Source organism: Balearica regulorum, chromosome 3 (genome assembly GCF_011004875.1).
Source record: "Balearica regulorum gibbericeps isolate bBalReg1 chromosome 3, bBalReg1.pri, whole genome shotgun sequence".
Classification (NCBI taxonomy): Eukaryota; Metazoa; Chordata; class Aves; order Gruiformes; family Gruidae; genus Balearica; species Balearica regulorum.
This window is the reverse complement of record NC_046186.1, coordinates 73677258-73693985: the sequence shown is the minus strand read 5'-3', so window position 1 is coordinate 73693985 and position 16728 is coordinate 73677258. Positions and strand designations below refer to the sequence as shown.

Genomic DNA, 16728 nt, shown 5'->3' with positions numbered 1-16728 from the left:
CCAAGTATTTATGAACAGATTTTACGGAGGTTTATAACTTGGCCAAGTTTTCTTTGTTTTCACAGCAGCAGGAAAAGACAACCTGCCACAAAGCAAGAGCTACTGATAAATTTTAATTTCTTGTTCTATTACATAAAATCATTAGAATTTCCCATGGGTTGTAAGCAGTTGCAACAAGAAAAAACACCCTTCATATGCAATGCAAAACCTGTTAACATGGGAAACTGGTTCTTTGAAACATCTGCACTATTTTCTTTTTAACTTTAGAGAAAAAAACCTCAACAAATTTTCTTTCTGAAGCAACACTGAAAGCAAGTCTGGATGACTTACAGTAGGTCATTAGAATAAAATTAAAACAGTATCTTAGAATGGAAGGTGTCACACAGCTTAAAGTACTAACAATCAGCTATTTTACTGTTACCGTGTAAATCTATTTCTGACAGTTTTCATCAAAGCTTGGTATAAAACTTGGACTGGGTCCAATGAAAATGGTGCAAGTTTTACACATTTGTTAGTTGCTGCACTAAAGCTAATTAAATTGCTCACATAAATGGCTTACTGGAGGCCTAGAATTCATTTATACATTGGGCATCTATGAAGGATAGGTGAAGGTATCGGATATATCCCCAAATACAAAGCTTCCTCTCTTTATCAATCTACTACTAGTTATTTTATTCAAAATCTAAGGGTTCTCAAAGCACTTTATCATTACAAAGTGTCCTGGTTTCAGCTGAGAGGGTTAATTTTCTTCATAGTAGCTAGCATGGGGCTATGTTTTGGATTTGTGCTGGAAGCAGTGTTGATAATACAGAGATGTTTTTGTTCTATGGACCTGTTGTTGAGCAGTGCTCACACAGAGCCAAGGCCTTTTCCGCTTCTCGCACTGCCCTGCCAGCGGGATGGCTGGGGGTGCACAAGGAGTTGGGAGGGGACACAGACAGGACAGGTGACCCAAACTGACCAAATGGATATTCCATACCGTGTGACGTCATGCTCAGTTTATAAGGAGCCTAGGGAAGAGGAGGGACTGGGGGGTGGGGGAGAGGGCAGCAGCATTGGGAGTGATGGCATTTGTCTTCCCAAGTAACCATTAACACACGATGGAGCCCTGCTTTCCTGGCGATGGCTGAACACCTGCCTGCCCATGGGAAATGGCGAATGAATTCCTTGCTTTGCTTGTGCGCATAGCTTTTGCTTTACATATGAAACTGTCTTTATCTCAACCCATGTGTTTTCTCACTAACTTTTTCCAATTTTCTCCTCCCCCATCCCATTGGGCGGGGGGGGGTGGGGGGTGGGGGGCCACAGTGAGCGAGTGGCTGCACGGGGCTCAGCTGCCAGCTGGGGTAAAACCACAACACAAAGGTTCTCGCCTACCAAAAATATGAAGGATAAAACTTGACTACATCATTAGAAGACAATGGCTACCCTTGAATGCTGTGATAACTATATTCAGAAAAATCCTGTATAGCCATAATTACTAAGTTTTATTTTAGTGATAGAACTATTAGAAATCAATTAGAAGGACAACACAAGATCTCCAGATAAGCAACATCCTAGTAAATATGGCAGATGTTACAGAGACAATGCCCAAGTTGTAATGGTGTTATTCTCAGTGAACACCAAGGCCCAAGACTTCCTTCGTTATGCCTGAGAACCAGAAATTCAAAAGTACGCTGTTTACCTACTGAAACATTTGGTTTTATCTAGAACAAAATGAGAAGCAACTGTCAGAGAGCTGCTTGGGTGGAAGCGTACAGTGAGACTTGACACTGCCAAAACACGTATAGTTAGGCCTTTCTAAGATCTTTCAGAAAAAAATAGCTAACACAAACAGCCTTCCCTCTCAGAAATCACCTGTGGCAACTGCTCAAGATTTGCTTCCATTTGATAAAGATATCTAGTCCATTGTATCATTTCCCAGTGACCAACTAATAAGGAAAAACTGAAGAACTAAATGCAGACAGTCTTTCTACGACAATACACCGTGTGGTGCGTCTAATAGCAAGAAACACAGAATTCTGACACAGAGGACAAAGAAAACTCTGAACTTCACATGATACAGAGTGATAGAAAGGAAGCCCCAAGCCTTGATAAAATAGTTCTCCAGACTATGAAGCTATATAATCTTACCAGAACCCGAAGAGAAGATGATCTTACATGCCTGTTGATCTCATCTACCCATTGATGACAAATAGAACTTGGAGAAATTATCAGAGTTGCTCCTGTGGAAACTGGTTTCATTGCCACAAGACAATGGGGACAGTAGAAGGGCTTGATCTTCAGGTTTTCCTCTTTGTAGTTTACACATTCTGCATGCTGCCATAAGTGACATTTCAGGCACTGCACACGAGCTTTATAGTCAGCCAATCCAAGCTCACCACAGATGCATTCAAAACGATATTCAGAGGTATTAAATGGAAATACAGAACTGGTATGTTGTATGCTACTGCTGGCATGTTCTTGGGAACGTGAGGACTCATCCCTTGGGGGTTCCTGCTGGACATCAGCTGTAGTTTTAGAAACATCAGAATCAGGATGACTGCTCACGTCACTGGGGACAAAGAGGCTGCCACGCAAATCAGAAGACTTTGGAACCACAGCCTCCTGCTGAACATCACCCTCTTTTACAGAGTTCTCATGATCTGCTTCATATTTCCTGGTATTTTTGCTCATTGTACAATAATCATGTTCTTCCATGGTGATATCCACCTGTAAAGGGGTTTTACGGACATTTTCAGAAGTGGCATCACTATTTCTTGATTCTTTGGTTTGAGTTTTAGCATCAATCAACCGCTGCTTCTGAATGAATTCTGAAGTCCTTGTTATCTACAAAGTAAAATTAACCAAGAATGTCAGACTTCCTCCTCACCTTTTTTGGGGTTTTTGTTGAACGCTGATATAAACACATCAAGACATAGGTATTAAATTTTATATCAATTTCCAGTTTGATATAACAGTACTGGTGTTTAAAAGACAACTTCACAGTAAGAACAATACATCTGCCAGGCCCTGCAGCACTATATTAAAAATATTTATGACAGATGTAGTTAATATTTTAGCCCCAAATTTGATTTCTGCTTATTTGTTCACGAATGTCAAGCAAATGCTCTTATTTTCTTTTTTTAACAATAAGCTAGTGCACACAGACACAGTTAGTAGTATGCAATTGGTAGAAATAAGATCTGCCTTTGCAACATTCTTTGAAGTAACTAAGGCTGCATGTTTTACCTGCTCTTTCGTTCTTTCTCGCCTCTTCTGTTCCTTGTAATTTTTTCCCAGCTTGAAAGACCCAGCCAGACCGTGTCCTTTGACTTGCTCTACTACTTGTTCTGCAATTAGTTTTTCTAGAGTTCTTTTGAGAAGCCGTCTATTTCTCTGTATGTCATACCTATATATAGCACTGATGTACTTAAATATTGCAATAATGGATGCTCCTTTCTTCACATTCATTTCCTTTACAGCTGCTAGTATCATCACTCGTAAGCCTATATGTAGAATCAAAGCAAAACAAAACCAACTTACAGCTCATAAAATGAAAGTTACCTCAGAATGGATATTAAGGGAACATCTAAAACCAATGCAAATAAAATAGACAGGCAGCAGTTTTGACAATGCTTTACTTGAGGTAGCCCTACAAATCACTATTTTTCAGTGATTCTAAGACAATACTGAGTAGCAATAGAAATACATCACCCAATTTTCTTACTGAAGCTTATAAAAAGACAGTATATTTCAGTGAAATGTGTAAACTCTCTTACAACAACCTTCAGTTACATGGAGCTCCGTAACAGAGATTTGTGTTGGTAACTTTAAGTATGGATCACTTGTTTGTAGCATGCAATACTACACCACAGCGCTCAGAAGAAGAAACATTTCACTCTGCCGAAGTAAAGAGCAGCCTTGGACTCAGTCAGTGGAGAATATAAGCCTTATGACAAAAGCCTATAATGTATTAAAGAAAGTTATCAGAAATACTTACTGGGATACTGTATCTTTTCCTTCATTTTAAGGTCCATTTCCCTTGGTTTCTTTTTATTTCCTTCTAAAGGTTGAGGTGGAACAAAGTAGTTCACAAGCTTACCCTAATGCAGATAACATTTAACAATAATTAGCTCATGTCTCTTCACAGTAATTCTGAACTTCATTAATCTTCTCACATTTGAAAATAAGCATGAGCTGCTATAGATGTGTGCTCTGATCTCACTAATTTGCTCAGATTGTACACTAAAAAGTGAGCTGAGTGATGCCCCATTCAGTTCAGTTCCTCAGCAAATGGTGTTCAACCCCCTGCACTGATAACAGAAAGCAAGCTGTTTGGGTCCTCCACTAATTCAGAATTAAGTTGCAGGAATCTATAGCTGTAAGTGATCTAGGTTACTGATGGGGAAAATATATATTTAATATATAGCTGGAAACACAAAAGGAGGTAAGCAATATAGATTGAAAAGCCCTAGTTAGCTGTATTACAAGTAAGTTTCTCTTTTTAGGGATTGTCTCCAAAAATTTACTCTATTAGTGATTCAAGAATAGTTATTTAATTCAAGGAGATGTATACTCAAGAACCAGGATATAAAAAAAGTATCCTAAAGTTGGAACAAATGCAGTGCCAATATTTTTATGATTAACTATTATAAAGCTGTATTCATTGACACTTCACTTTGCCCTGCCCAATTGGTTGCTTTGCAGAGTTCTTAACAGTAACTGCAATGAAACCCCAGACACTGTTTGAGCCCAACAGTGAGCTGAAATACTTGCAGCAACTCTCACATTGGCTTACATGAGCCAGGAGTGATCCAAAAAGTCTCTGTTGGAATACAGCACTTTTATTTTTCCAGCACATCATACAAAGACATTTTATATTGGAAGACAAGAAAAATACAGATGACAAGGGGCCTTCTGGATGAGTGGAATAGTGCCTTTTAACCACAGGCAATGTCATATAATTCTGTTCATTAAGATGCCAAAAATATTAGCCAAGATGTCTGTCCCAGCTACTCAAATCAAACAGTTTCATAACTCCAGCTCTCCAAAAGCCATGGGCTCTAGCTGTTGTGGCCAGTTGACATCCAGATGCTTTAGTGCTAATACTCCCCTCTTCACACTCCTCAGTGCTGACCCTCTGATATATTTAAGAAGAAAACTAATCTTTTGAATCGAGCCTAACTGATAAAAATTACAAGCAGGCAGGAGATCATTATGAATAGATGTACAATGAAGCTTGCTGCTATGAATTCAAAAAGATGGAATCCATGGAAATAGTAAGAGTTTACTTAAGAATAAAGGTTCTCTCCCTTCAGAGAGAATTTTTTGGTTTTGTGAATGTGCTGTTTCCACAGGATGTATGACTAGTAAAGTGATCAGGCATAAAACTGCTGCTAAATAAGCCCATTTATTATATGAAATGGAGGGGGAGCAGAAATCTTTATTCACTGAATTTAAATCATCCCTATTTTAGCACATAACGTGCGTCTAATGGATGTTTGACACTCATCAATACAATGAAGTGGAGAATGATTTCCAGCATAGTAGAATAAATTACATATTTATACACTCCTGGAGTACATGTAAACTACCAAGAGCCTATTAACAGTGCAGTTGCTTGCTAACACCCTTCAACAATGGCAAACTATCAATTGTTTCTCATGCAAACCATTCCACTATTTATGTCACCAAGGATCACATCCTACAAAGCAAAAACTTTCACTGTACTTTAATCCAGCTTTAAATCTGGACTTCTATAAAACAGAAAGCAATAAACTCAAGTGAAGAAGTGCATTTCCATTAAAAGTATTTTCTTCGTACTAAATCTCATCCTACTTTTCTTACCTCAGGCAATGTCAGATCATCTTGTTTAATGTCTGGTCGGGTATGAGTCAGAATAAGAGCCAACACTTCTACTGTTTTTCCAAGACCCATCTCATCTGCCAAAATACCTCCAGGCCACTGGGGTCCAGCAATCGGATATTCACGGATAATACTAAAATTCAAGTACATTCTCAAATGAAAGTCAGTAACTAGAATGGTGTGACAGAAGCATGTGTTCAGGGACACACAGAGCATAGCTTCAGCAAGGAAAAGTTTGTAAGATAAGGCACTATCTTTGATTAGCTAAGCTGAGATTGACAAAAACTAGCAAGCTTTTTGGGTGTACAAACCTGACCCAGATGAATATGTATGCCAGACATTTTTGGATTTTCTCCCCACTCCTAACAGTCCTTGCCTTGCTAACCTTAGATTAGTCTCCAAATATATTTGAAATATATTTATATTCACATGTGTTAAAGATCTCAAAGTTACACAGGGGGAAAAAACAAAAACAAACTAGCAATCAAAAAGTTCTGCTTTAACCAAATCAAAGAGAAAAGTGCAACAGAACTAGTAATGCAATACTCAGCATTAATAAAAAGCATTATACTGTCTCCTCCTTTTAGATTTTAAAAACACTGGAACAGAAGGTCAAAGCTTCCAATGCTCTAATTTAAAAAAAAAAAGGTTAAACTTAAAACCACAAATTTGCATTGAAATTTTAAAAACCCCAAAACTTTAAAAATTATATCAACTCAAGATTTACATATTTACCTGTGCATTATATACTCCATTTTGCCTTCCCCCCCCCCCCCCCCAAAATAAAGACATCACTGTTATAATTCTTTAGTTGCTAACTGAAAAATGACAGTTACAGATTATCTTATATCCTCCAGATAAAAGCTGCCCATAAGGTCTTCACACCTTGAGGTGTTCTCAGAAAGAGATAACTGTAAAAACATACCAGCCAGTAAATGGATTATAGTAGATTTTTACTCCATCCAGAGTGATGACCTCCCGCCATAAGAAGTGTAGTGCATTTTCTATGGAGAAAGAGTTCGTGTTACTATTATGAGGTTGCTCTACAAACAGCAAACTGCTTAGAATTGCTCAGCCTTATTGTGACATTTAGAGACAAAAAGCAGACACCTAGTATACTACCCAAACAACAGCTTTTATAAAAATAGTAATGACATAATTAACAAAGTTTCTAAACAAACAGCAAGGAAACATTACTGCTGACAATACAACACCACTTTTCTCAATTATGCAAGTTTTCCAGACCCATATACTTGCCACTGCTTGGAGTGCTTGTGAGGTTCTCTCGGTGAAGCATCCAGTTCACAGCATCACTTTGGTATGGCCTCAGAATAGGAATTAATGCAGGGTGCTGCACATCCTCTCTCAGTAACTGGATCTCCTGCTGATGGGTGTGCCTTACAAAGTCATAAAGCTCTTCAATATTTTGTCGCTCTAGTTCCATGTCAGATTCTTCCTCATCTTCCTCCAGCTCATCTGCATACACCAAGTCATTCAAGACACGCACTATCAATCAACTTTGGTCAACATTTTAGTAAATTATGTTGCAACATATTTAGTTAACACATGAAAGCAAGCAAAGCAAAACATCATCTTTATTATATGACTGCACCTGCCTCAGTTAGCAGCAATAGGAAACAATGAGCGCTACTTTCCTGAAAGTTAAGATTAACATGCTATGGCGATCACAGAGGTATACATAATCAGCAAAGCCCTTCCTTTAGAATTTAGGGATAGAATGACCAGACCTTATTTATTTAATAAAGGCCTTCCACTAAACATTTCCAACTGATACAGAACCACAAATAACTCACATTTCAGACTTACATGTTAACATGGGTCAATGATCTTATAGAAAGGGAAAAAACACAGTGAGTCACCAAGGATTTGTACATTTTTCATGAAATAAAGCCTTTCTTGATAAAACATCTTATTAAAAAAAAACAACAGGAGATCCTCTTCAGTGAGCTTTCATGTTAATTTTAAATTATCCATCTGGATAAGAAAATTGTAGCAGTAGGACAACATGAAATTCTCACCACTTGCATCATGGCAAAAATTCAGACAAGGCATACATTAGAAATTAAAATCCCACCTCAAAAGAAGTATGTACCCTCCAGCACAGAAGGCCTACCCTTCTTTTCTACCCTCTAGGAAAGAAGGCCTTGTGCTTATATATTTTTCACATGATTTGGGTATATGGGCATCCACAGAACTTAAGCACCATAAACAAAAATTCAGGAAGAATTCAAGGATCAGCATATTAGGAAACTGACGTAAGATGAGGGAAGAAAAGACTTAAGAGGACAAGTTTTAAAGGTATTTTAGGTCTCAAATTAAAAACATTGGTACCAATAAAATAGTTGTCAGGAACAGTACCTAGGAACAACTGTACAACTCTACAGTTCAAAGAAAGATACTAACTCTAGCTAGTATTAAAGCCACCTTGCAGAATTTTTCTCAAAAAAAATAAAATTAGAAATCAAGGCCAGCATTTTCAGCACAAGGTGACCTTAAAGTATATTTAAAAGTATAATATAGTGATAAAAAGAGAAAACAGCTGATGGCAGGCACAATTAAATCAAATTATAATTACAATGCCTCGCACTAACAAAGAGATGTGCCTGGCACAAACACCAGAGCTTAATCTTAAAACAACATTTGGAGGCTGCTATTAGGAATCTCTTACAGGTAAAGCAAAAGCTTTCTTTCATTCAAAGGAATGGTGAAGGTGAAGAACAGTTTCCAAAACAAAAAACAGCAACTGATGTGCCTAGGCATGCCAGCCATCAGTGTCCTCCCCTAATCCTTTTAAGTCAATGGAACAATTCCAGTGCTTCACAAGGGAAAAGAGAATTCTGAAAGACATTAAGTTTCTATAAATTCATGAAAACTGTACATATAAAGACTTGTAATGTAAAGGAGGCAACCAGAGTGCATATGTTGATGTTCCAGCCAAAGGAAAAGCACCAAGCACAGCATGCAGCTTTTTATACTACAGAAACCGTTCCAAGGGATCCTCTCACACATTCCTCACTTCATGGAAAGAACAGAGAAATTAGTGATTGCAAAGCATACCTTTGATCAATGAAGTTGATCTATAATGACACCTATCATCACACTTGCTAAAATAACTGTTTTCAACTCTCACATTTCACAGCATAATAAACTCTATGAATTTCTATATGAACTAAGTCTATCCAGTATTTTACAGGGGAGCAAAGACTACGATATACTTAAAAGTAAAATTAAAGTTTTTTCATACAATTGGGTATGTTTTGTCCTTACTTTTCCTGTTTTGTTTATTCTCTCAAATATTTTTTTCCCCGATTAAATGGTTCTGTGTACCAAAGGGATTTTTAAAAGGATGCTAAGGAAGTTTTCCTCTCTCTGTTACTTATGAAACAATGAATATTTAATTATGCTTTCAACCATTTCAAAATGTAATTCAATTACATAGCTTTCATCTTAGTATTTTTTACCTTTGAGAAACAGATTATATTGTACTATCTAAAAATTCACTTTTTCTGGTATGTTTCATAATCAAGTATTCTACTTAATTCCTTCAGTGACTGAACTAAAGTTTTGCTATTGCATCTGCAGTAGATCTTTCAGTTTTATCTGTAGGGCAGTTTCCAGATTGGTGTATAGTAATATCTACATCAACGAAACTGTAATCTTCCCCCTTTATTCTAGATTAATGGAAAACTTGTTGCTTCACATTTGGTGTTAAAAAATGCCATACAAAGACCAAAAAATTCTTTAAGAATTTATTCTTAAGAAAACTGAAGGACAATGGTATATGCTATTGCCATTCTACTGTATGTCATACTATAGTTCCATGACATTCTAGAAAAACAACCTCCATTTACCATTTACCATTCACTAGAACAAATAGCAATTAAACAGATATTTCAGTCTTTTTTTTTTAAATGTTAATTATAAAGACTACAGGCTTTTTCATATTAAGAAAGCAGCTACCTGAATCTATAAATGATCTATGCTTGTGCGTTCACTGAAGCAACAACAAGCAACATGTAATATTATACAGCAGATACAGGATACAAGCTATTATAAAACCAGCTATTTATTAAACAAAAGAAATCTCTGTAAACAAATTTCTCGAAAAATGGTTAACTCTACAATTAATGTTCAAAACTCGTAAAGCTTCTGCATATTCAATATTTTGTCATTCTTTTTCAGACCCATTAATGCATCTAGTCTATGCTTGCCATAACTTGAGATAGAATTGCTACCACAGTCTCAAAACCAAGTATGTACAAATTTAATGTAGGGATAGAGAGCTCACATCCCTTATTGATGTAAATCCTTGTGCGCAATTCCATCAACACAAGAATTTGCTCATCAATGCAGAGAACAAGCAGCCTCATCTTGAAACGTTGTTGCGTAACAGAGTTCATTTTAGATGGATATTGACAAGTGCTAAAATACATACTTACATGCAGTTTTACAAATATTTCAATTAAATCTATTTAAAACCAGGTGAAATTCAAACACAGACTAAGTTGTTAGAAATGGAAGTCAATTTATGCTTCTTAATAGGAATGCATTCATCAGCGTAGAATCAGGGCTATATCATTTTATGCTACATAAAAAAGTACATGCTCAAAATCTGTCAGAAAATATAACTGGTTTCACTGTGCAACTGCATGGGGTCTTCCTTCCCAAATCTTTTCCATTTCTGTGACATACTTTAACTCTGAATTTGGAGCATAGCATAATGCATGCTATGGACTTATATAGTGGTTTAATGATCCTGTTTTGTTCTCTAATACTTTCAGGACAGTCCTTTACCTTTTATTTGGGTTGACAATGAACACTATGTTTATGCATTTACTGAGCTACACACCTACCTACTGAATTACAACCCTAATTGCAACAGTCAGCAGAGAGGCCATCTTTTTTTTTTTTGACTAATGTGAAGGGTTTTTTCTTCTGCATTGCTTTATATTTATCTATATTGAATTTATACTGAATCTCCATTGCCTAGTCTGCTTGCAAGCTTTCAGTCCTTCTTAGTCTCTATTATGCTGAATAATACATTTCAAGTTTGTTGAAGATGCCATCTCACTAATCACTGTATTTCCTAAAGCATTAGGGATACATTAAGCTGCACATGCCTTTGTGGGACTTGACTGGTGATCTTCATACACATTGACAACCTTTTATTTCTATTCTCCATATCCTCTATTTTACTTAGTCATTTACATGGTATTCATTGGCATAGAATCAAGACTATATTATTATTTTCCCACCACATCAAAATGTACGTGCTGAAAAATGGTCAGAAAACTTACCAGTTGGCAACATAGCTCCTTTATGAGCCTGAGCTAGTTGCATGGCTTCTGAAAAGGTAAGTTAAGGCATAACGACCCAATCACTTAGGTTGACATTCTTGCTCCAGTAACTTTGAGGAGCACGTGTTCCCTTTCAGAGGCTACATTGCCTCTTCACCTGTAAGCTACACTCAACTATGTAGTCCATAAAAAGCTATCTTTTAGTGTACTGAGGACAAATGCCTGAAGTTCCAGCAGAAGATTATTTTGGATCTCAAAATAGGTCACTGTTCCATTTTGTCCACAAACAATCTCTTTCCCCAACTCTTCCACACTGAGAAGATATGCAGAGAAGAAAATTGAGCTTCCTGCTATAGCTGCTATAGCATTACTTCATTTGAGCACTCTTTCATATGCCTTAGTCATCTCAAGTCTATGAATTCTCTGGCAGATATTCTGCTTCTAATGCATTTATGATAATGTATTTCTCCTAATGCATTTAAAACCATTACTATTCATTTCTGTATCTTAAACTATTTATTCTTCAGTCTTCTTTTTGGACCTGCTTTATTGTGCTTCTAAACCTAAACTGACAAATTTGCTTCAGATTACTTCAGTTTTTTGAAGGATGACTTATGTGCAATATCTTCGTTTCCCCACGTACTGAGTTATACTCTCTCAAGAGTATAGACTTGAAGAGTAGACCCTTCTCTCAAGTCTTTTCTGACAGTTGCATGTTTGTTCTTTGCAGCAGATGTGGATGTACAGATTTTATTCTGTTAGCTCTTCCTTTTAGCTTCTCTTTAGAAAGTTGCCTAATTTTTTTTTATACAATTCTGCCTTTTGAAATTAAGTACAATTATGTAGGGTGTGCAAGGCTTCTGTTGCTTCTTCAAAACCACTGAAACTCAGTGTATTATGGTCACTGTTACTAAGTTCAGTCTTCAGCTAACGTTTTGAATCCATCCTACACTCAGGAACAAGACCAAGGTGGTTGGGGGGTTTTTGGGTTTGTTTTGTTTTGTTTTTTAAAGAGTTTCCTAAGCTATCACACCATGAAGTGGTCACTGATCACCCTAAAAATCTGTATCATTATGAGTATAATCTGGCAAACATATCTTCAATTCAAAAATGATGACAAGGCCCATATTTGTAAATTTGCAGTGGCGTATTCTTAAAACTGTCCTAAAGGTGCATTTTGTAGTAGCTTACATTATAACTGCTTTACAATATAAACCAAACAGAAATTCTGTTGCACAGCTGTGTGTTAGGTACCAAAAAATTTAATTCCTGGTTTTTAAACAGTTCCTGTGTAACTTGGACAAGTGACTGAAGATCTGTTCAAACAATCCACACAAAAATCAGTGAAAATTGTATTTATTCCCAAAAATGTAAGGACACAAGCTTCTATGTGCCTCAGTGCCTTATGTGTAAAGAAGGAATATTATCACCTGTAATTTGACCATAAAGTAATTAGCATATGAGTAATAGTCAAATAATAATATGGAGAGAATTAACTAATAATATAACCTTGAAAATAAAGTTGCTCTAAATGGCAGGAATAACTTACTATTTTCTCTTACATTTAAAGCTACTAAAAAGAGACATACTTTAATAACAAAAATTATTCATTGACATTCAACTGAATCGCATTACCTGGAATTAAAAAACTATAGAACTTTTCCATGAGTTTTTGAACCAGCTGATTAGCTCTTTTGGGTCTTCCACCTCCATCACTGAGAAACTCTGTTTTACTTAGCCCAGCTTCCAGAAGGTAAATTCCAACCTGTTAAATGTTTATACAGTTAATAATTTAATTAACTGTTAGAATGAAAAGAATTTTATAAAGAGTATGAAAATAACAATAGTGCTTTGAAAATTAGCAGATGTAGACAGACATAATAAATGTACTAAAATCACCATTTAAAGGATACAGTACATTGCAGCTAAAAGCTTCTGTGATTCCTTCAGGTATTGCATTACTAATAGTGTGACAGTAAAAAGATTTTTTTATATATATATATTTTTTTTTAGGAAAAACCATACTGAAAACATTTACATAAGTATGTAGAAACTGCATATTTTCATCACATTATAAAAATGTTAGCTGCCAGACTTCGTTGTTCAGAGGTTTTTATGTTGCGTTTCAAACAAAAAAGAACTTTTAAAATGCAAAACAAATATAGGAACCCATACCTTTAAAGCTTGAGCCTCTCTGGGTCTTTGATAAAGTCCAATTATCTTCTTCTTTTGCAACCATCTCAAGCCTTCCAATATTTCACCACCCAAAGTAGTTTCCACCAAAATACATTGTTCATAAGCACCTAAGTATTCTTTTGTCTCATTACTGTACTCTTCTTTACTTCTTTCATGAACACAGACTTGCAGTTGATCAGAGTCTCCTCTCATCAAAGTAAAGCTCCTTTCATGCAATTTGTCTGTTAGGATTTGCTCAGAAGGAAGACGAAGAGCAAATTCTCCCAACAAAGCTTTCCAGGAACCATCCACACGGTATGGCAAGACTATAACATTTAGCTGTACTGACACAGGAGTCAAGATGGAATAAGAGTCGTCTTCATCATTAACTGTCAAAAACTTCACAGATTTTGAGCCACTGCCTTCTTTTTGAATGAGATCTTCATCAGTGCTATCATCATTTATAACAATGAAGGAGGCAGAAGAAGTGCTTGGACCTGGAACGTGGTCCTCATTAGTCATTTCATCATCTAATGTTATCACCTCATTTCTCCGGTCTTCATGCATATTCCAGCAGAGCTTTTTCTTCTTCTCCTCATCTATTTTTGAGGGAGGTGCACGTTTTCGACGACTACTCATTTTGTCGTTTTCTCAACGTATTTTCAGTCTCTGTGAGATGAAGTAAATTAGTCAGCAATAAGTATTACAAAATCAAATGCCCACACTGAAACTTCACTGTGCAGTAGCCACTAGACTTGCAAAAGTTTAGGACACAGACATATGCACTAAGAAATCTAACTGTTCAAAAGAGACTTAGTTTTACAGAGCCTCTCCTGTCCCTGTGCCATCACACAAAGCTGGACATGAAGCATTTAGCTTGTACGTTATTTTATCATTTTGCCAGACAGCTACGGACAGAGATCAACAAGAATGCTACATTTCACAGCTGTTACTCAGAATCCTGTGGGGGACATATAAAGCGAGAAGCAATGGAATCCCTCAAAGGTGGGGGTGGAGGGAAAGGGCAAAAGAAACTCCACAAACAAAAGTGCAGGTGGTACAGAAGATACAGGGGCAGGTGAAAGGAAAATACACTCACAAAATTCTTCCTTCCTTTCAAAGCCTACATTGAGATGAAACTTTAAGCAAACTTGACACAGGGCTAGTCGGAATCTGCCATTACATAAAATATGGTTTAGAGGCTAAGCTATCAAGTTCTGTCCTTAGAAGTCTCTAATGGCCTTCCTACTAGTATTGAATACTTTATTTTCCCAAGCAACTGTGCATCCTGGGACCTGGACATACAAATTGCTTGCAGAGAGAAGCCCTTATTCTACTGAGCATTTCAATGGGACTAATCAGCAAACTAAATGCATAGTCTTACTGATTTTCACTAACTGTAAATCAAGATACAGATCCAACCCAGGCAGTGAACAGATTTTGTGGATAAAATACCAAAAAATAAAGTATACGTGCTAAACTATACACATGAAGCAGATTATGGAATATTAGACCCATCTGGGAAAGTAATAACTACATACTCATAATGAAATACTCAAACAAATAGTAATTTTTTTTTCTTAAATACTGTTTTTATAAGGAGCCTGAACACAGCAATAGATTTACAACTTCATATTACAGCACTGTCTTTGTCAGCAAAGACAGGAAAATATTTAGATATCCATATCAATTCAGCTCCTGCATACAACTTTTAAAGAAATGTAGGAAGACGAGAGGCAAATATTCTAAACTACTAAATCCAGTACCCCACATCCTAACGGTAAAAGGGTTTATGCTGGAACAAGGCAGAATTCCTAGAATTCTGAAAAATTTTAAAAAGCTCTTATAAAAAAACCCAAACACTAAATTTTATAATCCATGAAAGTCAAAATAAACATGCAGGAATATGCAAGTCTTGCTGTGTTTGAATTTCAGCACAACAGAATTAAGGAAAGGAAATGTGAGTTTTGAATGTAATACTCACACACGCTGCGTGTTGCTGACAGTAAACAAAGCAAAGCCTAACGGCGAGCACACATATCATAACATTGTACTTAAACCGAAGAAAGGATTCCTGCATCACCAGGTCTGCACCTGCACACCAACTCCAGCATCACACTCTGACGTATAAACAGGAGAGAATTGCTCTGTTTGAGTAGAACTATTTAAAACTCCTCTGGCCAGGAGACGGCCGTGTCTACAACGTGAAGCCACAAACCTTCAAGCAGACACCCGTGAAGTAACCTGTGGCGCTGAGGTAACACAGCGCCGATGCCAGCGCTACCCCTGGGGCCTGTGTAACAGCCGCCTTTTAGCCGTGCACAAACGCCACATCAAGCAGCCCGCGGCTGTGCGCCCACCCCCCCGGTGCCGGTGCCTCCCCCCCCCCCCACCCCGTCGCCAGGACGCGGGCAGGTCTCGTTACTTGAAAGTTACTTGAAACTCGTGAAGGAGGCGCCAGCCGCGGACGAGCCTACTCGTCAGCAGTCAGTATTTACCTGCCGCGGCACCTGCTACCACAGAGGCCGTGCTGGCTGCGGTTTGCCTACCCACCGCCGCACCCCCCGCGGTTACCAGGCGGCCCAGGAGGCCAGGCGAGAAACGAGCAGCCGGCCCGGGGCACCTACCGCTCCCCAGGGACACTCGCACAGGCCCCCAGGCCGCCCAGCCCCGCCGCGGCTGTTCCGCCACTCCGCAGCCGGCCGCGGCAAGGCCGCCCTGCCTCGCTACGGCCCGTAGGTCGCCAGGCGCGCAGGCAGGCAGACTAGCCGGCCGTCGCCTTCCCGAGCCCCGGGGAGCGGCCCCCCTCTGCGGCTCCCGGGGCCGCGCAGGCGAGGGGAGAGGAGAGCCAACCGCTACCAACGTACCGAAGGGGTCACACCGCTGCGCCTGCCCTCGCAGCCGCGGCTCCTTCCCGCTCGGGGCAGGCCCCCCCCGCGCAGCGGCAGCGGGGGGGCTGGTTGGGGCGGGGGGGCTGGTTGGGGCGGGGGGGGGGGGGGGGGGCAGGAGGCGGAACTCACGACCACCCGGCCGCTGGCAGAGTAGGCAGGACCTCCCGGGCAGCGGAGGGGGAGGCGGGCACCGGGATGCGCGCGCACCCGCCCTGGCCCGGCCGGCGACCAATGGGATCTGAAGAAGGTGACAGTTCTCCCCGCCCCCCACGCTCACGAGAAAAACAACGGGACGGCGCAGAGCGGCGCAGGCGCAGACGTTGTCCCCGGGGCAAGGGGGCGGGGAAAACGCAGTTCGCCCACAATGGGGCGTGGCTGAGGGAGGATCAAGAATGAGGCTGTAACGTCATTGGCTGCGTGCGCAGGCGTAATCGGGTGTGGGAGTGGTGGCGGTGGTAGTTCGCTGGGTCTGTGTGTCGGCCTGTGGCCTCGTGGGT

At 39.1% G+C, this 16728-nt stretch overlaps 1 protein-coding gene across 2 annotated transcripts in view; it reads right to left on the bottom strand.

The window, feature by feature from the left end:
• SHPRH (SNF2 histone linker PHD RING helicase) overlaps window positions 1-16420 on the bottom strand; it is a 56211-nt gene extending 39791 nt beyond the window's left edge. For both annotated transcript variants that reach the window (XM_075748468.1, XM_075748469.1), the window contains exons 1-9: window positions 16208-16420; window positions 13341-14009; window positions 12801-12930; window positions 7108-7323; window positions 6773-6851; window positions 5830-5980; window positions 3983-4085; window positions 3232-3488; window positions 2134-2829 (exon numbers count right to left, since the gene is read on the bottom strand). In XM_075748468.1, the coding sequence (XP_075604583.1) occupies window positions 2134-2829; window positions 3232-3488; window positions 3983-4085; window positions 5830-5980; window positions 6773-6851; window positions 7108-7323; window positions 12801-12930; window positions 13341-13979 (2271 nt within the window). In that variant the 5' untranslated portion in view covers window positions 13980-14009; window positions 16208-16420. The remainder of the gene's footprint in view (window positions 1-2133; window positions 2830-3231; window positions 3489-3982; window positions 4086-5829; window positions 5981-6772; window positions 6852-7107; window positions 7324-12800; window positions 12931-13340; window positions 14010-16207) is intronic.
• Window positions 16421-16728: the final 308 nt, after the last annotated feature.